The 25581-nt window shown below is 38.8% G+C and overlaps 1 protein-coding gene across 1 annotated transcript in view; it reads left to right on the forward strand.

Moving 5' to 3' along the window:
- The window catches only part of plxna2 (plexin A2), a 204843-nt gene extending 179934 nt beyond the window's left edge, over positions 1-24909 (forward strand). The window contains exons 23-32 of the mRNA XM_082146376.1: positions 207-273; positions 2072-2218; positions 2499-2658; positions 4747-4850; positions 11339-11438; positions 14284-14474; positions 14907-15076; positions 15205-15417; positions 15582-15732; positions 20739-24909. Coding sequence (XP_082002502.1) covers positions 207-273; positions 2072-2218; positions 2499-2658; positions 4747-4850; positions 11339-11438; positions 14284-14474; positions 14907-15076; positions 15205-15417; positions 15582-15732; positions 20739-20834 — 1399 coding nt within the window. The 3' untranslated portion in view covers positions 20835-24909. The remainder of the gene's footprint in view (positions 1-206; positions 274-2071; positions 2219-2498; positions 2659-4746; positions 4851-11338; positions 11439-14283; positions 14475-14906; positions 15077-15204; positions 15418-15581; positions 15733-20738) is intronic.
- Positions 24910-25581: the final 672 nt, after the last annotated feature.

The raw sequence follows: 25581 nt of genomic DNA on the forward strand, positions 1-25581 counted from the left end.
AAAAGAAGGAAAGAGACAGGGGGTGGTCAAAAGAAGAAAAAAAACTGATATATGGCCAAAAAGAGTCTGGAGTGATTGACAGGGAAGGAAGCTAGCAATGTTTTTCTCACTTTCTGTTTTCCTCTTATCAAAACGCAGCCGTTATTAAAGGAAAAATGGAAATGCGCTGGTATTCTTTGAGATAAGTGTCAACTTTTGTGTTTCAGGACGGAGTCTGTCGCTGAGAAGATGCTAACCAACTGGTTTGCTTTCCTGCTTCATAAGTTCCTGAAGGTAACTAGCCTCTTTGACTTCCTCTATAAGTACTAGTCTCATGGAGACAGACTTTTGACTCTCAGCATGAGGTCTGGTTCACTCTGCAGCTTATTCGGGCTCATGATCAACTACAGTTTGTATGTTCGTTGGAGATCATTCAAATAATTGGAGTCTCTACAAACAGTCATGTGAGAAATATCAAAGACATTAATATGTGTAGACTTTATGGTCAGACTTTAGAGGTTTAGCATTCAGTTGTGCTTCAGGATATCCTGTTTACTTGCTGCTGCTAAGTGCCTTGAACTAAAATATATTTTGAAATCTTTCCATGAATGGGGAAAATCCAGTGAGTAGTTAGGCAGTAGTAAGGCTTATTTTAGTAACCTGGGAACGTGTAAACACAAATCTGCTTCACATAAAGTCAATTGGAAATTGCAAAAAGCCAACCAATCAGATTGTAAGAAAGCTTTTGACTTTTTTTTGTTTTTTTGTCCAAAATAGTTAAAAGTGACTGTGCAGTATACATTATATACTGCATACTAACTGTAAACAGTATGCAATAATAAACACTTAAAATAGTAGTCTGCTACATTGTTGTGATAAGGCCTTATTAGATTGGCCACATGACCTCATTATGTAAATGTGAAATTCTCTAAATTATATAATTTCAATAATAATGTAGTTATTTTTAGCTTTTTTTTAATTGTGTGTAAAATGTCTTAAAGGGTTAGACCACCCAAAGATGTGAATTCTGTCATCGTTTACTCACCTTCATGTCGTTCCAAACCTGTAAGTCTTTTGTTCATCTTCAGAACACAAAGGAAGATATTTTTTATGAAATCTGAGAGATTTCTGTCCTTCCATTGACAGTTTACGCAGCTACCACTTTGACGCTTAAAGTTCATAAAGAGATCATAAAACTAATCCCTATAAAGTGAGTGGTTAGTCCAATTTTTCTGATGGGACACAATCGCTTTATATGATGAACAGATTTAATTTAGGCTTTTATTCACATATATAAACATTCATCAACTCACACATCAGTTGTGGTAAATGGAAGCACAAGCATGCTTGCTTGACATGCAAGAACCAATGAGGTTCATTCTCATGTTACGCAGCACGTTTGAGCTTCCACAAAAGGTTTGTTCTTGTGCATCAAGCAAGTATGGGTTGGGCTTCTGTTTATGTTTGCTGATCAATGTTTATATGTGAATAAAAGCCTAAGTTCAGTTTGTTCATCATATAAAGCGAACAAGTCTCTTCAGAAAATTTGGACTAAACCGCTTGATTCATATGGATTCGTTTTACGATCTCTTTATGAACTTTTTGAAGCGTCAAAGTGGTAGTTGCGTAACTTTCAATGGAGGGACAGAAATCTCTCAGATTTCATTAAAAATATCTTCACTTGTGTTCTGAAGATGAACGAAAATCTTACAGGTTCGGAACAAAATGAGGGTGAGTAAATGATGACAGAATTAAAAAATTTTGGATGAACTAACCCTTTAATATATTGCTCAATGTCATTGTAATCACAGTAATAAAAGCATATTGTTTTTTAAAACATACAGAATTTATTTGTAATATAAATCTTTTGTAACACTATAAATGTATTTGCTGTCACTTTTGATCAATGTAGTGCATATTTGCCGAATATAAGTGTTAAAATCTTTAAAAAAAAACTAAAAAACACCAAACTTTTGAATGGTAGTGTACATACTATATACTACAGACATAGTACAAACCTTAGACAAGTCAGTGTGATTCCAGTAGTGATGAAGTAATAATAATAATGTGTGTTTGGTGTCTGTGTCTACAGGAGTGTGCAGGCGAGCCTCTCTTCATGCTGTACTGTGCTATAAAACAGCAGATGGAAAAAGGTCCCATAGACGCCATCACCGGAGAGGCCCGATACTCCCTCAGCGAAGACAAACTCATCCGGCAACAGATCGACTACAAGACGCTGGTCAGCATCACACTAATAAACATAGTATCTAATAAACTCTTATGAAGGTCAGTGCTGTTACTGTATGTGTGTATGAAAGCAGGCAGTCTGGCCTAGGGAGGGTAGTGTTCATTAGTCTCTCATACCCTGCTAAGGCTGAGATTGGGGTCCTGCAGAGGGTGTGAAATTAGATTTCTCGGGCCAGGAAATGGCCTTTTCCAGAGCCCCGCTCTGCACCTACGGTTTCAGCTACCACTGCCCAACATCTTATCATCCTCATCCTCTTTTTTTCCCCCTCCAGATCTTAAACTGCGTCAACCCAGAGAACGAGAACAGCCCAGAGATCCCAGTCAAGGTTCTGAACTGCGACACCATCACGCAGGTCAAAGAAAAAATTCTGGATGCCGTGTATAAGAACATGCCGTATTCACAGAGACCCAAAGCTGTGGACATGGACCTGGGTGAGTTAAACTGCATTGCAGGATTGAGTTTGATTTTGCTTTTATACAACAGTTCCATATTTAACATTTTAATTTAAAAATCTTTTTGTTGCACCAAAAATACAATTCCGAATGAAATCACAGCTGAAAAAAATCTGTGTTTTTGAATGAATTGTTGAGTGAATGATTCACTCATAAAGACTGTCACCTGATTCATTCTTTAATGAACTGGTGCTTTTGAAGAAATCATTTGAGTGAATCATTTAATTTACCCACACCTCGGGTCTTGGCCACTTGAGAGTGTGTGAACTCAACAGGAAGTGCGCAAGACTGTCCCAGGTCTGAAAAATGCCATAGTGCAGTACACTTACACACTAAGTCCACACTATCTCTAACAGTGTCAGCGTTTTTAATGAATCAGTTGGCTAAACGATTCAGTTACTCAGTAGTAGTAGAAGAACTTTATTGTCCCCATGGGGCAATTGGGTTTGCGGCGCAGTCGCAAGGCAATACATGACAAACATATGACACAAACAATACAAGGCACTACAAACACTAAAATACACCAAAAAACACTATAATACACTATACACCCTTTGGTCTAACAATGCCAGCCGAACAGATAGCTTATTTCAATTGATTTAAGGCTTTAATGGCTTGTGGTACAAAAGAAAATTTGGATCTGTTCTTGGTCATAAGAGGTGGGCAGAAACGACGCCTAGATGGTAGTAGATTAAAATGGGCTGCTAATGGGTGTGTGTGATCACATACAATGTTATTGGCTTTTTTCAACATTCTGTCTTTGTAGATGTGTTCAATGGTTGGTAATGTTATCCCAAGCAGCTTGCTAGCAGTGGTGACTGTTTTTCTGATTATGTTTTTCTGTGCTTGTGTGGCATTTCCGAACCAACAAATGATACAGCAAGTTAAAACACTTTCAATAAAAGCAGTATAAAACATCTGAAGCATTTTGTTATTGACATTAAAAACAAGCAGTTTCTTTAGGAAGTACATTCTTTGCTGTGTTTTAGTGTAAACAAGTGACTCTTTACTCAGTCAGAAAGAGTCACTTGTTTAATTCCTGAATGAATCAGTGCTTTTGAAAAAATTGTTTGAGTGAATGATTTAAATAATGACTGACTTGCAGTATAAAGACGATCACTTGTTTTGTTCCTAAGTAAATTTATGCTTTTGTAAGAATAATTTGAATGAATGATTCAATGACGATATGTGACAGTAAAAGTCACATATCACCTATTTATAGTGTAACAATAGTACCTGCAGAAAGAGTCACTGAAAATTCTCAGCACTTTGGACTGAATATCAGTGATCTTGCCCATTCAGATTCGAGGGTAGGAATTAATGAACTTTTTTTTAATAGATACATTTCAATACAGAATGACCTCAAATTTTTTCAGAAATGTAAACAAATTTTGATCTAATGTTGTCTGTAATGTATAAACAGTGATGGAAATGTACAATATTTGTGCACATACACAAGCAGGTGCATGTGTGACCCAGGTAAAAGCTGACAGACGGCACTGACAGACTGACTCCACATTTTATTTCTGGCACACAAACGGCCATCTCACACACACACGCCACACAAAAGCCCCCTGTCAGCGGTGCAAATCATCCTTCCAGCACCTTGGCCAGAGCAATCTCCTCCATGATGATGTTCTGTCTCTGTAGCTGCAGAACTGGCATTGCTTTTTTGTGTGTGTGTGTGTGTGTGTGTGTGTGTGTGTGTGTGTGTGTGTGTGTGTGTGTGTGTGTGTGTGTGTGTGTGTGTGTGTGTGTGTGTGTGTGTGTGTGTGTGTGTGTGTGTGTGTGTGTGTGTGTGTGTGTGGCATCATCTGTGCATTTGGCAACCACGTAAACTAATAAACCCCATTCAACAGAGGAGAAAATCAATGATCACTCTCGCTCTGAGCCTCTCTATATCCTATCAGCTCTCTCTTTAGCATTTAATTATACCCTCTGCGTGTGCACACACACATTTCTAACCCATGTGAAAAGACACATTCAATGCATTGAATCAAATCAATCTGCTTTGAGCTGGAGGAGGTTCACTGTGTCTGTTTTAATTTCAAATGTTTGATTTTTCAGAGTGGCGTCAGGGACGAATGGCCCGAGTGGTCCTGCAGGATGAAGACATCACCACTAAGATTGAAAATGATTGGAAGAGACTCAACACTCTCATGCACTATCAGGTACAAAAGAGGACACACACGCTCATATATAATCTCATGGTGCCCTCTTCTGTCTATGTGAGTAGACATTAAAGGGGATGTATCATGGACTTTCTTTGCTCTATTGATAAAAAAAACAATTTGATGTACAAATATGTAGACATACTCATCCGTTCTCGATACAAAGCTCCCTCCCCAGTGCAAAAAAGAGCAAAATATTTTTAATCAGCCAATTTCATAAGATGTATTCAGGCCTGTTTAGATATATATATATATATATATCTGAAAACGAGTCTGGAATTTTTCTCAGTTCAATTTATTTGGTTTTATGGATGTTCAGATAGTTTTAACTGAAAAGTGAGATAAAAACACTGATTAAGAAAACCATTTTTGGATTGAATTTATTGAAACTAAACTGCAAATCATGCGTGCACATGAAGGGGGGTGTGGGGTGTGGAGGAGAGAGAAGCATGAAGAGGGAAGTTAGCTAGAGGAAAGATGTCCTAGACAACAACAACGACTAACATTAGAATTATATTATCTTGAATTTTGATACGGCCGACACACGACCAAAGAGACGACGTTCCGATGAACAAATAGCAAAAAAGTATATTGTTAGAGGGAAGGGAGGGGGAGGGGATGGGATGAGGAGGAGGGAGGGTCAAGCTAGCCTCCGTTTTGTTTGACAATACTTCGAACGTCAACAAGAAGTGACGTCACCCAACATCGCTTAGAGCACCTTTAAGAAAAATGTATCAACAAGGAAAATGCGCTACAAAAGTAATCCTCTGTATATCCATTTAACTCCTCAGACATGAAACAATTAAGCTGAAGCAAACAAACATTTCCTTTATCTCCCAGTGCTCCAAAATGTCTCGCTGTGAGTGTTCGGCTCCAGGGAGACAGACGGCTGATCTCTCTCTGAATCACACTACACAGGGACAGTATAATAGAGGACAATTATTGAGCTCTGCGACTGAAAATTTTAAGTGTGGCGGCTGTGAAAGTGCTTGTGTGTGTGAGAGAGAGATAGAGAGAGAGAGAGAGAGGTTGTCCTTTACCTTCAGTGGATTAATTACAGCCTTTACCTTGTCTTTACTTCAGACACCACAGAGACAGCACACGTCAGAGCAGGTACCTGATAACAGTGTTAGAGAGAGAGAGAGAGAGAGAGAGAGAGAGTGTCCAGAGTCCTTGCCACAGGGCAAGTGCACACATATTCTCATAATTACTTCTGAAAAAGCTCATCATATGTGCTGTTACAATGTGAGATATGAGGATGATGAGGTAGAAATGAAGAGAGAACCGAAAAAAAGGAAGTGTCATTTCTAGAGTGTTCCACACTGCCTTTACAAAAGTTTACCATGGTAACCATATTTTATTCTTAATACAGTGAAAAAAAATTTGTTTTGTTTTTTAAATCAAAATTTTAGAAAGATCTCATATTATCATTTATATTATATAGAGTAATATAAAGTATTGCACTATAAGAGTGGAGTAAGGTCTATTTTAAGAGAGTATAATCACTAGCTTTATTAGGTACACCTCGCTATGACCCTCGGGACTACCTTATTTCTTTGTGGCATAAATTCAATAAAGTACTGGAAACATTCCTCAGAGATTTTGATCCATATCGACATGACAGCATCGTGCAGTTGCTGCAGATTTGTCAGCTGCACATCTATGATGCAAATCTCCCATTTCACCACAGTAATGAGATGGTGACCATATGTAGACCTTTTAATAAGTCTCTATGAAAGCAACATCTGAGCAATTCAATTTATGTCACTTTGTGTGCCAGTGTGTAAATAAATCACAAGATGTTTTGCTTAGGGAGCTGTATACTAACTATTTGCTATATTAACTCTTACTGTTTCCACAGGGACCAGTGAAATAGAGAGTTTAGAGAAAGAGAAGAGAAAACAGAAGGCAGGGAGCTTTAAAGAATACCACATTAAAATACAGGACTCCTACGCTTTCCACACAGGCACACACTCACCTCTCTCCTGAAATACTACGGATATGCTAATCTCAGCCATTCGTTGAGTTCCTCAATATAGTAAGGGCATATTTTAAGAGAGCAGACAGTATAATCAGCAGCTGTGTCCTTCTAACGTTTGGTGCTGTGGCTTCATAAACCTGTGGTCACCATGTTCTTTTCTGATTGCTCATTTTGATTGCACAGGGTTGATTAGAGCACTAGCCTTGAAAAAGTTTCCATCAGTCTGAATGCTAGCGTGGACGTATTTCTCTAGGCTTCTCCCACTCTCTCGCTCTCTTTCTTCTTTTTCTCACTCATCCACTCTTTCTTGAAATCAGTGAGCGTCTTGACCTTGTGTAGGCTGAATGACATTACAGGAGACTGGCAGCGTGTCCCTGACGGGCCACTGTACTCTTCAAATTTCCAATTTAAATAGTTGGAGCAGCATGAGAGACATTGGCATTAATAATTCAAATAAACAGAGGCCTCTGTTAATATGTGCATTATTATCACCTGTATCTCACAGGAATGTCACAGTGGTCGAGCAATAATTGCAATGAGGCGTTTGACTAGGAGTGTGTTTAAAACCTAAACTAGTTGTTCTTAGGGAACCCAGCTGAAAAAACTGTTTACATCAGTCTCAACTGGATTAGTGGTCTTAAAGGTGGTCTATTGTGCAAAATTCACTTTGACAGATATATTGTTTTTTAACATAATTTTGAGTCCGCAGCGCGTGAACACAACCCCGCCCTATTATGGTAAAAAATCGATCCACTCTGTTATTTTCCCCATGAATCAGAAATGTTATGTCTCAAAACGAGCCATTCAGAAATGCATCCATTGTGACGTCACAGTGAAACAGGCCCCGCCCACAACTGGTGACAGAATCTGCCCTATTAGCTAAGCTCCACCCCTGAGTGAGCTGTACACAGTCTGCCATGTTTATCTATCTGAAGCATGAGCTGTAAAGACACAGCCCTATTCATGGGGCAGGAAGCAGCAGCTCATTTGCATTTAAAGATACACACACGAAAACATCATGTTTTTGCTTCCACTCAAAAAGCAGCATTTACAGCATGGTATAACAAATGATCTGTGGAGTATTTTGAGCTGAAACTTCACACACACATTCTGGGGACACCTGAAACTTGTATTACAACTAATAAAAACGAGCATAAGGTGCTCTCTTAACCTGGCTAAGCAAAAGATTAGCTGGTCTTCCTAAACCTGACCAGCTGACAAGTACCTAAAATTCTTCTAAAACCATCAAAACACACAAGACTTGATAACACCAGAAGTACAGTTTAACATGGTGTAAGGTGTTTTTAGCTGGGTTCCAACTAGTCTTACATAGAAAACGTAGAAAATACACTACTGTTTTTTAAGAAATCTCTTATGCGCACCAAGGCTGCTTTTATTTGATCAGCATTTATTGATGCTGTTAAAACAGTAATAAAATAAAATATGATTTAAAAACAAATCCAGAATTCTTTGATAGTTTAAAAAAACTTTAAATCTTTTGTAACAATTTAAATGTCTTGACTGTCACTTTTGATCAATGTTATGTACCCTTGCTGAGTAAAAGTATTCATTTCTTTGAACAAAAAAATAAATAAGTCTTACAAATCAGTGAATAATTCAATGACTCACTTGTAAAGACAGTCACATCTTTTGTTTGTGAATGAATTGGTGCTTTGAAATCTGTTGAATGAATGATTCATTGACTTTCAGAAATGATTCAGGAATAACTGTTGCCTTATGTTAAAATGTTACAATTTGTATGTTAAAAATCTGGATTGCATAAGATTTTTTTGCACTGTCACTGAAGCCAGCTCTGTGTGTGTGTGCGTTTAGCACAAGCCTGTGATGCTCATAAGTGTAAGTAAGCTTTGTTGGCTCTAAAAGAATATAGATAAACATCTCTGTTGTATATTATTGTATAAGGCGCTTGGCGTAGATCACTGCCGGGGTTAAGCTGTCTTTTCGAGTGCTGACAAAGCTCAAGGACTTACAGTCTGACATATGACCCTGTTTACCGCTCGTCACTTTTATTTTAGACATACAATGAAGATGTAGATTATAGTGTATATTAACTGTTAGAGTTAAATTCCCTTGGATTTTCCTATATGCTATATATGTCCCTCAATGCATTCATCATGTGTATTATGATGCTTTCATCCATTTCACCTATTAAACGCCCATCATTCTGCTGTGTTTATCATGTGGCAAAGGCGTTTCATGCTCTTTGTGCTAGCATGACCGAGCCTGCCGTATTTCAAAGAAGAGTCAGAATGGCAGACACATCACCGCATCCTTCCCCACCGCCTGGATGCAGCGTCTGAGTTAAAGGCGCGTTAGCTTGCCGATCGCCATCAGATAGAGCGCAGGCAGGGGGATCAGAGATACATGAGGGAAAGGGGTCAGCTGTCTGCTTGATGCAAACGTTATCATGAGGAAAGCTCACTCCTTATCACTCTCACACCCACCGGCGGCCTGCCTGGCTGAGGATTATCCCTCAAGGGCGAATGCTTCTCCCCTCCATCATTCAGGCTCCGTACGGCCACCACATACACCGCAGAGACCCGCTGTGAGAGAAGAAGAGTAGATTGTGCATGAGGTTAGGTGGTGTGGAGCCAAAAATATGTTACAAATCCAAATGCCCGAAATAGTGTTTATAATTTCTTTTTTATATACAATGACTAATGTTTGATGCTTACTAGCCATACCAGTTGCACGACTCCTGGTCAGGAGAACAGAAACTCTGGAGGGATAAATTGAGCCATGAAAAAGACATCTGTGAGTGTCAACCTACTCGGCCACCTCTCTGAGGTGATTCGTCCACAGTCCTGGACTCTTTCAAGTGTCTCTCCAGTCAGGCTATTAGCCCGCTCTGCTGTAAGGGATGGCCGAGGACAAACCCGCACTAATAGGGCTGGAGCTTATGGGGGCGTATGGGGGGCTAAAGTAACACCATCATCAGCTGTGAGAGTGTAGGGAGGTGAGTGAAGACTAACTACCCTCAGCCTTCAGCGGAGCTCAGGAGGTCCTTAAAGTCTCCATTATGGTGCACAGAGGTTTTCTGAAATGAAATGGACTCAAAATTTGATGTTTTATGTTGACGGGGGATCTTAGACTGTGGCACTTGACCTAGTTCACTAGTATCTGAAAGACCTTCTTTGGTTTATAGAGGAGGTTGCTGACCTATTTTCTGTAGCTTTTGTTAAACGAATGCAATCCAATGGAAGCTTGTGTCCGCCACAGAATAAAACAATTTAAAAGATAATTGCCATTTTTTTATTACTTTTTTCTCTCAATTGCGAGTTTACATCTTGCAATTCTGACTTTTTCCCCCTCAGAATTGTGAGATATAAACAATCTACAGTCCAATTCTGAGGGAGGGAAAACAGATCTCGCAATTGCGAGTTTAAAAGTCAGATTTGTGAGATAAAAAGTCAAATTTGTGAGGAAAAATATACTAAATAAAATGTTGTTTTGTACTGTAGAGACCAAGATAAGCACCTCAAAAGCTGATAGTGTGAGATTCGGCCAGGATTTTGCCAGCTTGCTTTCAGGAAGTTGCTTTCTTGTGCTGAATTGAGGTTGAGTCAGTTGTCTTTGTGAGGGTAGACCTCATTTCCTCTGCAGCTCTTGACAGTTCAGATTAATACAGAAGATCTGATGGAACTCGAGCACTCACAGAGCAGACAGAGAGAAATGAAGAGTTTCACCCCAATATATAAAAGTCCCGGACCTCATCTTTCCTCATCCTTTCTACTTTCCCGTCTCCAAATGACTCAGTCACTACATTCCCTAGCCTGTCAAACTCTTCCTTTTGACCTGTCTTTGTGTTTCTATTTTTATCATTACCTTCCATTCTAAATTTTAGTTTATCTCTGTCTCTCTCTCCATCTGTGTGAATGAATCCCTCTGAAGCCATGTTACTTATGGTGTAGGTTATTTTTGTTTTTTATTTTTATATTACGCTTTTTTTCTGCTAGCTGAAATTATGCCTTTTAAATTTGAGTGTTATTCAAATACTAGTAATATTTAAGTAAAAAAAAATTTGAATTTAGCTTTTCAGTCATTTTGACAGCCCTAGTTTCTTGTCTAATCAATCTAGTCCTTTTTCTGAGCAAAGCACAAGAGGCGAAACTCTGCTTTTACCTGAAGAAAGGCTTTAATGCGCATTTGATCAGAGAACACAGCATGAACACCCCTTATATATTTATAAGTAGAACAGATCTTTTTGAAGCGCTTTAACGTCGCTTTATTTCAGCACTGGAGAGAAACTGAACAATTTCACACCATTTTTGAAAAGCAATAAACATGTACTGAGAATCTTTTCGGAATTAAATATATTTTTGCAGAAGTAATATCAACTCCTCAAAAGCAGAATAAAACGGCATTAGTTGTGCTCCACTATCTTGAACATTACTTGATAATAAAAGGCTGTGAAACCAAACACTGTGAAATAAGAATTAAGGGAAAAGGAAAGAGGCTTGACATGGACGTTGTGTTTCTTGTACAGGTATCAGACCGCTGTGTGGTTGCTTTGGTGCCCAAGCAGACGTCCTCCTACAACATTCCTCCCACAACTAGCATCTCTCGGACTTCTATCAGTAGATATGGTGAGTATGTTTGTCTCATGATGATCATGCTGCTGCTGCACACTTCACTGTGATTGAGAAAAGGCCTGTAATTATCAGTTTAGCTAATTAGAAGTTTGTTCACTGTTTCACAATATAGAGGTAAATACATGGTTAAAGACTGGCTTTAAACGAAGCCTCTGATTATTGTGCGCACGAGCCACGTGCAGTCATTTTGCTTTGCAGCCCACAGGATGCCCAAGGGAGCCTTCGGGGCACCAGAGAATGAGAATGAGAGAGCATGCCAGGGAGGGTAAGAAGAAGTCAGAGAGAGAGGTGTTAGCAGTTAACATGAAGCTCAGTAATGCTGATTTCTCCGCTGAGTTTGGATGCCGCCCGTAATGGACACATTAGCTCCTTCCCCATAGCGTTGCTTTGAGGGAGTGCCACAGGGCTCCCCATCTGGCCCGTTCTCATTTTCCATCACACTGAGCTGCAGGCCACTCTCTGATTGCTAATTATGCACCGCCAATGATACTTCACACGGGCGAAAAAACTCAAATGACACGCAGCCAAATACCAGGGCCAGCGATGAAATGGAGCCCCTTGTGCATTGTCACCTAGCAACCCTGCCAAACTGTGCACACAAACATCTCACCTGGCTTCAATTCACTAGATCCACATGAAACACGACCCGTATCAGCGTATTACACAATTCTGTTAATCAAAGCTTGAGGATGTTTCTCGCATCTGTGCAGTTTAATGAAAGAGTGTAATTATCTTCTCTTATCACTTGTAAACATAATGACATTTAAAGTTCAGGGAACACTTCAAACGTCCAAAGACGCAACAAGCAACCTGAGAAATATTCTATAAAGCTATCTTTATTTCTCAGCCATGCTCTCCGGTAACCAACAAACCTCTATCTTTTTGTATCCTCCCCCTGAATTAGGTAGTTAAGAGTTTTTAGGGTTACGTTTGGCGCTTTGATATATTTCATTGCAAAAAGCTTGTTGTATATTTTAGGAAACTCATCGAGTGGGAATGAGATGGCACAACACAGCACAGTTTTTGGCTGTTTTTACAACCTGCTCTTGTGTGTGGTGCATAAAAAGCAGCTATCTCTTCTGACAGAGGCCTGGCGCCCATCAATCACACCATGGCACAGCGGGCACAGCTGTGCACAGGCACCTGCTGATTGATTCATATCAATTTAATGCTCAACACTTAGCAGCTCGGCTCAATTTAGCATGCCAGCAACCCTGGCCCAAAACAACACACTGCTCACACACCTCTGACTGGCGGAAGAGAGCAGCAAACATCAAAAACATGCAACATATGCACACAACAGTTTATGTTAGAATGTGATCAAGCACCCTTCCCAAAATTGTTTTTTACTGCATGATATGTGTGTGTATCTGTATGTGTGTGTGTATTTGTGTATGTATGTGTGTGTATATATATATACACAGTATATATATATATATTATATACTTATTTTATCATATAAGCATCCATCCCATAATTCACTAATCCCTCTGATTAATTCAAACTTGTTAACTGGTCATTAAATACCATACTATATATATATATATATAATTTTATAATTAAAAAAACTATTTTGTGACTATGTATATTTACACATTATCATATAAACATCCAGTCTGTAAGCGTTAATTCATTAACCACCCTGATGAATTCGCAGAGTAATTTGGTAAAACATAATTATAAGATAAAGAAATAAATGTTACACAAAAAGTTGAAATTATGACATAAAAATATAATTATAAAATTAAAGTCAAAATTGACAAATATGATAACATTTTTACTTTTTGTCAAAATTATTACTTTCTAATCTCATTTTGACATCATACTTATGACCACTATCTCATAATTATGTCTTTTTAACTCAAAATATTGACATTTTGCATAACTTTTTATGTCATAATTATGATTTACCAAAGCATGATGGTGAAATGGGCTTCCACACTTTTTTTTCAATGAACCAAATCACAAGAATCATTTGTTTGTGAATCATACTACACTAAAAGTGCTGTTAAAGTCAAGATAGTCCAGTTTTCAGTAGTGTATACACTTAGTCTAGTAGTACTCTCTCAATGTCAATACTGTGGCAACAGCCAAAAGGACTGTAAGTTTGCAGTAGCTTTAGGTGGATTGAACCCACAATCCTCTTCTTCCTGTACACCCCTGCTGCTAACACCACCATTTCTCCTGAATTCTCCCTTGTGACGCCGGCCTGCTCAAAATTCCACTTCTGTCTCAAAATAGCCACGGCTATTTGCCTTCCTTCGCTGTTTCACATGCCCTTTGAAGCCAGGTGATGAGGACAGAGAGTGAGAGAGAGAGAGACTTTGAAAGGACACAAAAGAATATACCACCATTGTGAGAAGCCGATCCAACCTCCCAAGAGAGCACTCAACCACTGCAAAAAAAAAAGCCACACATCTAATTGGAGAAGTGAGTAAGAGACTGATTATTTAACACGCGAGGATGGAAGAGAAAAGGAGATGAGATGGATGAGCGGGGAGCTTAACTCATTAGAAATCTTTAGATGCATTGATTAGGTCCTGCGATGCAGACGTTTAAAGCGTGTGTGCAGCACAATGAATCAGGACCAGCCAATTATGAAGCCTTTGAAGAGGCCAGAGAGCGTCGACTCATCTCTCTCGGTCTTGAATGAATACAGAGATGAATCTTCTACAGAGAGAAAGTGAGGAGGAAAGAGATACACAGGGTTAGACAGAGTACATGAAATGTGAGAGGGCCGCGCTCTTTCTATTCATTCCAAAGAATGACAATGTGGAAGAATGGTGGTGTAAGAAGATCATAATCCTCTTTCTATCTCTCTTTATCACTGTTACCCCAGACTCAACATTCCGGTACACCGGAAGTCCGGACAGCCTGCGTTCTCGTGCTCCTATGATCACCCCGGACCTAGAGAGCGGAGTCAAAGTCTGGCACCTGGTGAAGAACCATGAGCACGGAGACCAAAAGGAGGGCGACCGCGGCAGCAAGATGGTATCTGAGATCTACCTCACCCGCCTGCTGGCTACTAAGGTAACCTCACATTTTGTGGTGATTTTTTTTTTTTAAATGAACACCCAGCAACCAGCCCAAATCAACCATGGTCTTTCTGAATACTTGATTCTGATTGGCTGGAAGGTGTGCAATAAAACCGCTTAATGCACAGGTAGTTTCAAGTCAGTTTAATCACTATTCTGATACTCGATTATGACTTCATCTCTGTGTCTGATTGATGATATATATATATATATATATATATGATCTACCAGGCTACATACTCTAATGTTCACAATGAAAATGGTCATGAAGAACTAAATTACAACTGGTTTTGATGCTGACAGTAAAGGTGGACTTCAAGTTCAAAACAAGTATATTTCTACAAAAGTGTACAATATGGTTCCTTTAATGTTCATGAGTCACTCTTGGGTCTCTCTCCTTTAACGTTCACTTGCTTTTGTCTTGTAGGGTACGCTGCAGAAATTTGTGGATGACCTGTTCGAGACTCTTTTCAGTACAGTGCACAGAGGCAGCGCGCTTCCTTTAGCTATCAAATACATGTTCGACTTCCTGGATGAACAAGCGGACAAGCACAGCATCCATGACACTGATGTTCGCCACACCTGGAAAAGCAACTGGTGAGAGGAAAAGCCTCATACACACAATCTTACCTTCAAAACTAAAAACGAAAGTTGTTTTTTCCCAGTATCTGCAAGGCAAAGCAATGTAACATTCTCTTTCTATTTTTGTTTGTTTATCTTCACAGCCTTCCTCTGCGCTTCTGGGTGAATGTGATCAAGAATCCCCAGTTTGTTTTTGACATCCATAAGAGCAGCATCACGGATGCGTGTCTGTCTGTGGTGGCTCAAACCTTCATGGACTCGTGTTCCACATCTGAACACAGATTGGGCAAAGACTCACCCTCTAATAAGCTGCTTTATGCTAAAGATATCCCCAACTACAAGAACTGGGTAGAAAGGTAAAAAATTCAAGTTCCAGTTTTTATCTTTTTCATATTACTTTTGTAACAAACTAGACCCCATTATTCTCATTGTCTTCATATAATGTTAATTCAATAGTACAAACAAGCTCCCACTCAACATTGATTTGATATTGACTATCGCCCCCTGGCTGTCTCCACAGGTACTACGCTGACATCAGCAGGCTGCCAGCCATCTCCGATCAGGACATGAATGCGTATTTGGCAGAACAGGCACGACTTCACTCCAATGAGTTTAACATGCTCAGTGCCCTCAACGAGATTTACTCCTACATTAGCAAGTACAGCGAAGAGGTGAGGCGAAACTGCCATCAGGATTCATCTTAAAACATGCCAACAACCATCATTTTCAAAACATCCTCAATGATTTCTTGCCTTATATCAATGTAGACTGACTTCTTGACTCATTCTATCTGCTCTGTATTGAAACCGACTGCTCTACTGTCTAAAGTGCCTGAACAGAGCTACAAAAGTGAATTATAAAATATTTATTTTGTTTGATAAATATGGTTCTAGACGTAACAGTCTGAAGTTTCAGTGGAGCAAGTTACAGTGTTTTACTAAAGTGTGGCATACAGTTGAATGGTTAGTAAACCTCGATTTAGTTGCCAAAAGATAATCATTTGAGGTCTGTACCTTAAAGGACAAGTTCGGTATTTTACACTTAAAGCCCTGTTTTCAGATCGTTTCTGATGTAATAGAACGGTTAAGATTGAAATTTGGACAAATGCTGCTGGCCCGAGAATTTTCGGTTTTTGTGGTAACACCCCCCCACCTCCACAATGGCTGCATAGGTGCACTGGAACAATCCTTCCTAAAACGCATTAAACTTTCGTTTACAAAGACGTGAAACTCTCAGGGGTGTTCACTGATATGCAAACACAAAAATCGCTGCAAAAGATGCTTTGGTGTTACCTCGGGCCAGCAGCATGTGTCCAAATTTCAATCTTAACCGTTCTATTTCATCAGAAACTATCTGAAAACAGGGCTTTGAGTGTAAAATACCGAACTTGTCCTTTAATATATATTATACTGGTGTAGTTCCTCAGCCATAAATACTTCCTCCAGATCAATACAGCCTTGTTTATAGAATAACATGCATTGGAACAAGAGGTGCTCGGGGAAAAAGTTTCACAGAATGATGTCATCTTTTAGCAGTCTCTAAAGCCAGCGGCAGCAAGCTTCAGTGTCTCACACACACACACTTATGCACAGTGTGGGGACAGACAGGGAACGAGAATGAATAGGCTTCTGATGAGGAAGATTACACACAGCTAGATCACTGACAGCCACTCTGACACAAAGAGCACTAGAGTAGGGCCCACGATGGAGATGTTCCAACCGTAATGGCAGCTCCACTCAGGGGACCCATTAGTCTGACCTTTACTTTACACCGCATTTAGGACAGCGCCAAGAGCCCGGAGACACAGCCTCTCCTCTCGCTCTCATGTAAATATCGCTCTTTGGTTGCAGGTCTGTTTTCTCTTGTCCTCACATTCCTCCGTAGTCTCTTTTTTTTTTTTTTCGTATCCTTTTCATTCTTTTATGTACTTGGTCTGTCTTTCTACAAATTGGATTCCCAACCAGGCATATGTGTACATCAAGGGTTCTTGGATTACAGGCGGTGCTTATAAGAGTTTGAGTTTGCTTTGTAGATTAAAAGTGGATTTAAGTTTAATAACTGTAACAAATTTTAGTGGTGCCAAGATTGACATTATTTTGATTTGATTGATTGGTATACTTATTTATTTTTATTGGCTTTTTTAAGGGCAGAAAACTATATGTGTCAGTTTTGGGTTCAGCTATTTGTGTGAATGACACAATAATGATGACTGATTGTACATTATGCTGCTTATATACAGCTATTTATAATATAAGTAATATTTAGTAAATATATTTAAAGTTTATATATGATTAAATATTATAATAAAATACTATTTATTATATACAGTATAGCATAAAATGATTTAATAAAATACATGGACATAAATTGTTGCTTTTAAAATATTGTATTATCTATCTTGTAGATGTTAATATAGTGTGTGTTTATATATGTGTATATATATATATATATATATATATATAATATTAATATTATTATTATTATTTGCCATTCAAGTTACTTGTCTTCTATTTTAAGTTCTTTCTGATCCAGATACTCTTTGCATGTCTCATCTTTTTTTTCTTTAAAGGGATAGTTCACCCAAAAACATCTGTCATCATTTACTCACCCTCAAGTTGTTCTAAACATGTATTAATTTTTTCTTCTTCTGCTGAACACAAAATAAGATATTTTGAAGAATATGGTTAACTAAACTGTTGATGGGCCCCATTGACAGAAAATACTATAATGGAAGTCAATGGGTCCCATCAACTGTGTCATACAGGTTTGGAACAACTTGATGGTGAGTAAATGATGACAGAAGTTTCATTTGTGTGTGAACTAACCCTTTAACTAGGGACTCCTGAGTGTCTAGCTATCTTTTAAACATGAAATCAATGCAGAAGTCTTCAGAGGCCATTTAAAGCCTTTACTAACTTGCATAGAATGAAGATAGAAAGACTGTATTCGATATCCCGTATAATAGAAGTTGAAAAGAAAAGGAAAACATGTTGAGAGACACAAGTGTAAACCAGGAAGAAAAGGAAAAAAGCAAGCACAAAGCTAAGAGGAGAACATCCTTTTGTTCACCCAGCCAAATGTGTTTGGCGGGACAATCCGTACCTGCATGCAGTAATTCAGATTCATTATACGAATACGAATGCGAATAGGACAACTGAAAATAATTACCTCTGTCAGCGCTCCGGAGCACTTAACCTGATGAGAGAGGGAAAGAGAGCGCTAGACAGAGAGAGAATATGCGCTCTCCTTAAAATGAAGGCGACTGAATCAGACACAATGATGTGGAGAGTGCTCCTGCAGCTGTGCTGAAATACATGAAAAATTCAGTGCACGCGCTCCTCGTCGAATACATGCTCACGCTGTGCACCTCGAACGGAAGCTCGGAGCGCCTGTAGAAGTGTTGACCTGTCCCGTAGCTACAGCCGCTGAGACAAACCGAGCAGGTGTGGGCCCAACTTGGCTCCGATGGCAGGTTGTCCTGGGAATACTGGATGCTGATGGAAGATGAAACGGACATCTAGCGCCTCACGATCTTGTTGGTGGCTTCAAAATTTGACTTTCATGCATGAATTCTTCTAAGTTTGTTTGCCGCAGTGTGGTGAAGTGATACTAGTGTAATTCCTTGTTGAAGGTGGGATGAAACCTATGTTGTATGAGGTGGTATATAGCATATATTAAAAATCCTAAAGTTTAACCAAAAGGTTGCCGATTTGTTTGCGATTCATGACATTGTGCCTTTGAGCAAGGCATTTAAAGGGATAGTTCACACAAAAATGAAAATTCTGTTATTTATTCACTCTCATGTCGTTCCCGACCTGCATGACTTCAAACTGTGGAATACAAAATACTTTTTGCAGAATGTTTGAGCTGCTCTTTTAGATACAACCAATATGCTTCTGTATAATCAAACTAGGTGGAAATTCACGGGGGACCTTATTAGGGAAGTCAGGGGACAATTTTTTAAAAATGATTTTAATGAGAATATGCATGGGTGGCATTCTAAAGAGCTTCATTATCTAAATATCAATTTTGAATATTTTAGTCGATTACAACAAATTAAAACTAAGACTTTGAGCTGTTCCTCACATAAATACACAGACTTGCAGTGCAAGTCGTATAGACCATTTTTATGGTGCTTTTTTGTCCTTGACAGCAGGGCTATTATCGTTGACTAAAACACTTTTTAAGTGTTTTTAAGTCCTTAAGTGAAAGTGAAATAAAATTAAGTATATTAAAAATTAAAAAAAGATTTAAAATGTTGCCCTGGAAATAAACAAAATCTAAAACTGATTAAAAAAACTAAATGAATGACATAATCGCATGATAAAATAAATTAAAAAGTACAAGTTAAAATGAAAATGTATTTTTTTTTAAATCTAATTCAAAATATTAATAAAAAATATAAACTTATATAAATAATACTAAGACGTCACTCCTTGTACAGTCGACAGAAGGACGGAATTAAAACTTTTCCTTTAACCTTAGGTTATTTTATAGCACTACTTATAGTTTGGATAAACATGTCAGTTACGTGACATTAGTAGACTGATGTGAGTTTCAGAGTCTTTGTTTACAATCAATCATTCTTCCGCAGCTACAGGAGGAGATTCCCACATACACGCACCCTCCAGCGAGCTCACGTCCACCATTTTAGGCATCTGAAGGATATCATTAATGAAGCCCCATCTTGGCTAGCTGGAAGTGCCCATATCAATATAATTTCCCATTATTTTCACTGTTTGATGTGCAAATGAGTGGCAGACTGCAGCCACAATGCCATTTCCCGCCGTGTTCCTCTGACACCACAGTCAGACACTATGACATGAGCACAGAGAGGGGTCGATCCCGTCTGCCCGCCCCCTCTCAACATGACTCGACATTTTTGACTGCTCTGTTTTCAAAAAACACACACAGATGGAAAATGAGAGATGGCACTCTGCAGATTGGGTCAGACTCAAGTTATACTTTCCTTTTTAATGAAATATTCATGAAATTAAGTCTCTGGCAATTTTTCTCTCAGAGACTGAACATTTCTCCAAGTCTCATATCACAGTGAGCAGTAACTTTGTTATAATTAGATACAGAGTATTCAGTCTGAAGAAAGTGTCTGGTGTTTAATGGTTGCCTGGATCAGTTTAGTGTTCTAGTTGCGGGATGGATGCGAACGGAAGCTTTGTTCACATTAAACCCAATTCTGATTTGTTTTTCAAACCAGATCTTTGACTGTCCGCACTGTCAATTTGCAAGTGTTGATAGTCGATCTCTTTGTTTAGACAGTGTAGCCTATATCTGCCAAGAGACTCTCCTAATATCTAAACATTAAATAAGATATATTTTTATATTGTGTTGTATTATATAAAAAATATATAAATATCCTTAAATAAGATTAATTTTTTATATTATATATTATATTTAAAAAATATATATAATTTGTATATTTAAAAAAATATATATATATATATATTATTTATTTTTTTCTCATATGAAATGCTGCATTCAGTTTTGTGGCCACGTTCCCCCTCTGTCTTCGGATCACATTTATGCTTTATAAACTTTTCGTTTTTTCCATCCTTCATTACGTTGTAATGTGTTTCTTAGAGCATGTGAGCTCTGACCGCTCACCTGACATCTGTCGTAATGCCAGAATGATTAACACCTGCCTCTGTTCTTTCGGTAGATCACTGTTGCACTGGAACAGGACGAGACGGCAAAGAAACAGCGACTGGCCTACAAAGTGGAGCAGCTCATCGCCGCCATGTCGCTGGAGAGCTGAGAGAATGACAAAGCCGGAACGAAGGACGAAAGACTCAGTCAAACCATCATCTAAAGCCTCTCCACACGAAAGAGAGCAACTCTGGCTAGAGACACGACACCAACAATAGCTTGTGCTTTTTTTTTCTACAATTTTGTGAAGAGGTCATCTTTTAAGACCAATGGACATCTATTTGATGAAAGCAAGTCACGTGGCTTTCATCTTCAGGATGGGATCAGGTGTGGAAATTATGGAGTTCTGTTTTTAGTTTTTTTGTGGAACGAGCAGTTCCTGGGGTGTTGCTTTGTTTCTTTGCTTTGTTTCAGTTCATCTGGTTCGATGTGCCTAGCACAGATGCAAGACTTGTCGGATCTGAAGAGACGCTGATTCTTCCTCGAAAGATGTGCTTGCTGAAAACCATTTGAGGAGGATTCGACCGAAGGAAACGGACATCTACTGCCTCGCCATTACCCTCCAGTTGATGGCTTTTACTTCCAAATTTTATTTTTATACATGAGTGCTTTTTGAGTTTGTTTCATTGAGTCGGCTAGTATAATTCCTCATCTTGGTGTGGCGAAAGTTCAAGCGTCTTTCTGTCCTTGGAAAGCAGCGGCTGCTACCAACAACACGTGTGCATGTCGACACGCTAGTACAAACTTTTGAGTCCCTCTGACCTAAGAGACCATGAGGCATCTGCATTGTTTGGGAGCTAATGAAACTCACGAAAAGGGGGCCAAATTTCAACCAGCATGTCCCTAACTCTCTTCAACTGACGATAAAGGACCACAAACCCAGTATCAAACTGGACGAACTCCACTCTGCGGTCTCTCTGTGTGCATATGTTCTGTTTTCTACACGTAAGCGTATGTGAATGTACAAACGTTACTCTATTTTGTCTTCGCATTTTTGTTGCTTTTCTAAAACAGGGAGTCAGTTGAGCTGATCTCTCCGGCACGACGTCCTAAAAAACTGAACCTCCCTCTCCATAATAGCGCTGCTTAGATTCAGATACGAAAGCGGCGATGAGTAGCACCTTCAGCTCAAATCACTCGTGGAGAAACCCCACCTTCCCTTTCAAACGAATGGACTCGCTTGAGATCATCTTACCAGAGAGTATTAATTATTATGTATGGTCCAATGTGTGTGTAGTCTGCATGCATTATACAGTACCTCATATTAAAAAAAAGAACGTCTCCTTTCCCATTTACTCCTATGTTCAAGTGCCAAGAGGTCACGTGAGTTGTGGATGACTCAGATGAACGCCGTTGATGTAATATACCATGTCACTTCCTTTCTGTACACACCCGTCGGGATTAAGTGCCAAAAGATCACTTATTTACGCACTTGTCGGTTGATGCTTTATTAAGGGAACGGACCCTGTATACTGTAAAAAAAATTAATAAAAAAATCTCCGGTTTAGAAGTTTCATTCTCACCACTCGCAAATTCAGGTACGAAAACGACCACGAGCTTGGAACGGTATTTGTAAATATAAGAAGTATTTGTAAAATACTCTAGATGTCTGGGATCTTGATAGCTGGAGTGGGTTCTTTCCAATCTCTTTTGTTTTTTAGGTCTTTTATTCCCTCCGTCTGACATGAAATATGTCAACAGAACGCATGAACAAAAGACAACATGGCTTTCATTTATAATGCATGATGGCAGGTAGAGCTGTTTTTGAAGATCATCCGAACCAAAACAGACAAGGTCGTTCAGGTCAGAGTCATCTTAGGTTCACGGAGGCATCAGGGAGAGAACTAACTTCTCCTCAGCTCAGTTTATACGGTAAAAATGCAGTATCGGATGTGAAGACATAGACTGAAACGGCTCAAATGGCGCTTGTTGTTTTCCCCCCGTGGCCTTAGAACATTTAATCTGTTGTTTCTAGTTGATTTAATCAGCGACGTGTCATTGTTCTCCACGTCTTTGTTAGCTGTGTTTGAGACCGATCAGATGAAGAAGGGATGAAGAGGCATGCCCTCTCTCAGACGGCTGCCGGGTGGTGTCTGCCGGAGTGTTTGAGAAGCATAGGAATGAGAAGGAGAGAGAGACAGACCCCTTTAGCTTCAGATTCCTCCTGCTGCTTTGAAGCTCGCCTTTGATCTCAACTAGTCGTGTGCACAGTGTGATCAGGAGATAAAATAAAAAAATACACATCAAAAATAGGATCCAGCGCAGGAGATTACAAATGAAGAGCTGCATGAAAGACATTGAATTAATCTGTTAAAGGAATAGTTCGCCCAGATGATTCTATCATCGTTTACTCACCTTCATGTCCATTCAAAACTTATTTGACTTTCTTTCTTCCATAAAACTCGAAAGGAGAAATTCTGAAGCATATTTTGGTTGATCTTTGACGTGCGTTTGCTGCGTATGGTGATTGATGCTTGCATGCTTTATGAAGGATACAAAAGCATCATGCAAGTGTATGTATTGTGTGCTAGAATTCTAAAGTCAGACGATAACTGCGGAAAAAGAAATAGACCAAAATGAAGTCTTTAAAGAGAAAGTGTGATTTGGGAACTGACTTGTTTTGGGAACTGAATCAACTAATTCATTGAAAAGAAACTGTGGTCTGTTTCTCACACAAAATTGTTGTAAAACTTCATAAGACATATCTTATGAACTTTTTAAAGTGCTTTTGTGTCCTTTGTGAAATTTGAAAGCTTTATATGGATTTGGAGAGTCTTTACCGCAAAAAGTGTTTTTCGGTGTCTTTGTTTTCCAGAACAAACATCTAAACATTCTTAAATTGAGACATTTATATATATTTTAAAATGTAAAAATTCTTAATTAAAAAAGAAAAGTTTATTTGTCTTTTCCCATTGGCAGCTATTTTTAAGCATTAACTTAATTTTAAAAAAGTTTTCAGAAGACTTCAAGTAAATATTTATCGATTTAAGAATGTTTAGATTTTAACAATCTCTCCTGATGTGTTCCCTGGAAGAATGAATCTCATATCATTAAATTATGACAGATTTTTCCATTTAGGCGTGGAATATTACTTGAAGTTATGGCATAATTCTACTCTTCCTGAACAACCACACATTCCTCTAACAAACACACACTGTATAGTCAACATATGTGAATTTGCAAGCCATGTCAGTGACAAAGCTTCCTACTTTTTGGTTATCCACGGTCTTCCCTGTTTTCTGTTCATCAGAGCCCATCCCAGCTCTATAAGGGCAAGAGACCTTCTGTTGGCCACACTGCCCTTGCGGATCCGGCTCAGTTTTATTGCGAACCTTTTGGTTTTGCTGCCACATTAGTTGAGGAGGGACGACTCTCCTGGTTGTGCAAAAAATTCGGAGAACAAAATGTATTCTGGTCATGAGGTTTTGTTCGAAATGATGTGGCACAGGAAATTGCACTTTGTTGAGAGAGATTTCTGTAGCTCAACGCTTATTAATGTTTATTAGAAGACATTTGATCCCTTGAAAAAAAAAAATTTAATTATAATTTTATTGCGCTATTCTGCAGAGCAGAATAAAATTTGACAGCACTGGGCAGCTTTCTGATATATTAGCAGTCATCTGTGGCGGTCACAACTGCTGTTCATTTTATATTCGGCACGAATGGACAGTCTTGGAATCAATTTTGTGCACTTTTATTGTTTTTAGCTCATGTTTTGCTCTGTGATGGAATAGCATGCTACAAACAAGTGAAATGTTCATATTCTCTTCATATTACCGATCATAAACAAAAACGAGTGCGAAAAAGGCTTTTGTAGTCAGTTTGATCACCTCAGAGGTGAATATCCTTCCATTTTCAGTCACGCAAAATTATAAACGAATCTCTCTTTGTAGACACTGGAGTTCTGTAACATAGTACATAGAAATAATAATGACCTCGATGATGATGATGATAATAATAACACTTATGGTTGTCTGTTCTTGTTGTTTTTAAGTGTTGTGAAAATTGTAAGAGAGTTAAAGTATTTAAAAAGAAAAAAATCGGTCTTGTTTTTTTAATTGCTTTTGTTTTGTTATATTATATTACTGTGTACCTATTGTAAATATGAAGCACACCTATTTTGCAAGCCAAGGATTCACTTTGTACTGTTGTTATATATAAATAAAATTTACTGGTTAAAAAAAGCTGGTTCTACTCAACTCATTGAGCAACTCCCTGGCGTCATCTGAAACTGAATGACTTCTGTCAGCCCCGAGGGGAAAAATAGCCTCACATTCATCCCACTTAGTTGGGGTTAATGTAGGGATGCAATTTAAACCCTGCCATCAATGAACACTCACACTCAGACTCGCTGCGTAACAAGGTAACCAATGGAGCTTAAACAGCCTGGCGCTGCAGTTTGTCTTTCCACGTGGCCATTATCCCTAGCTGGACATTTCTCTCAGACAAATGACATTACAATGGTAATGGGCCGGTGGTTTCTGATTGGATGGCTGTGTAAAATGCCCCCAGTGGGACTGAGGTAGATGTGCCTGTTTTTAATCAATACAGATGTCTAGTTCGGGCAAGAAAACCACGAAAAACAGCCTAAGGCAATGTGTTTTGTTACTTTATTCACCGTAACCTTGATTCACAGTTTTTAAACACCAAATAAGTGCACTGTTGACCACTGAGGTGTGACCCCTGTGCCTTAAGACATATTATAAACATCAGCTGAATGTTATCGTAACATCTGACGTGTAGTGATTTAGTGGCATATTGTGGTTCAAAATTCACTGGAATGAAAATATATTATGTTTTGCAAATACATGTCTGGGAAATGTATTTGTGCTATCAGGATGCTGACAACACCATTG

Source organism: Leuciscus leuciscus (genome assembly GCF_965113295.1).
Source record: "Leuciscus leuciscus genome assembly, chromosome: 18".
NCBI classification, from domain to species: Eukaryota; Metazoa; Chordata; class Actinopteri; order Cypriniformes; family Leuciscidae; genus Leuciscus; species Leuciscus leuciscus.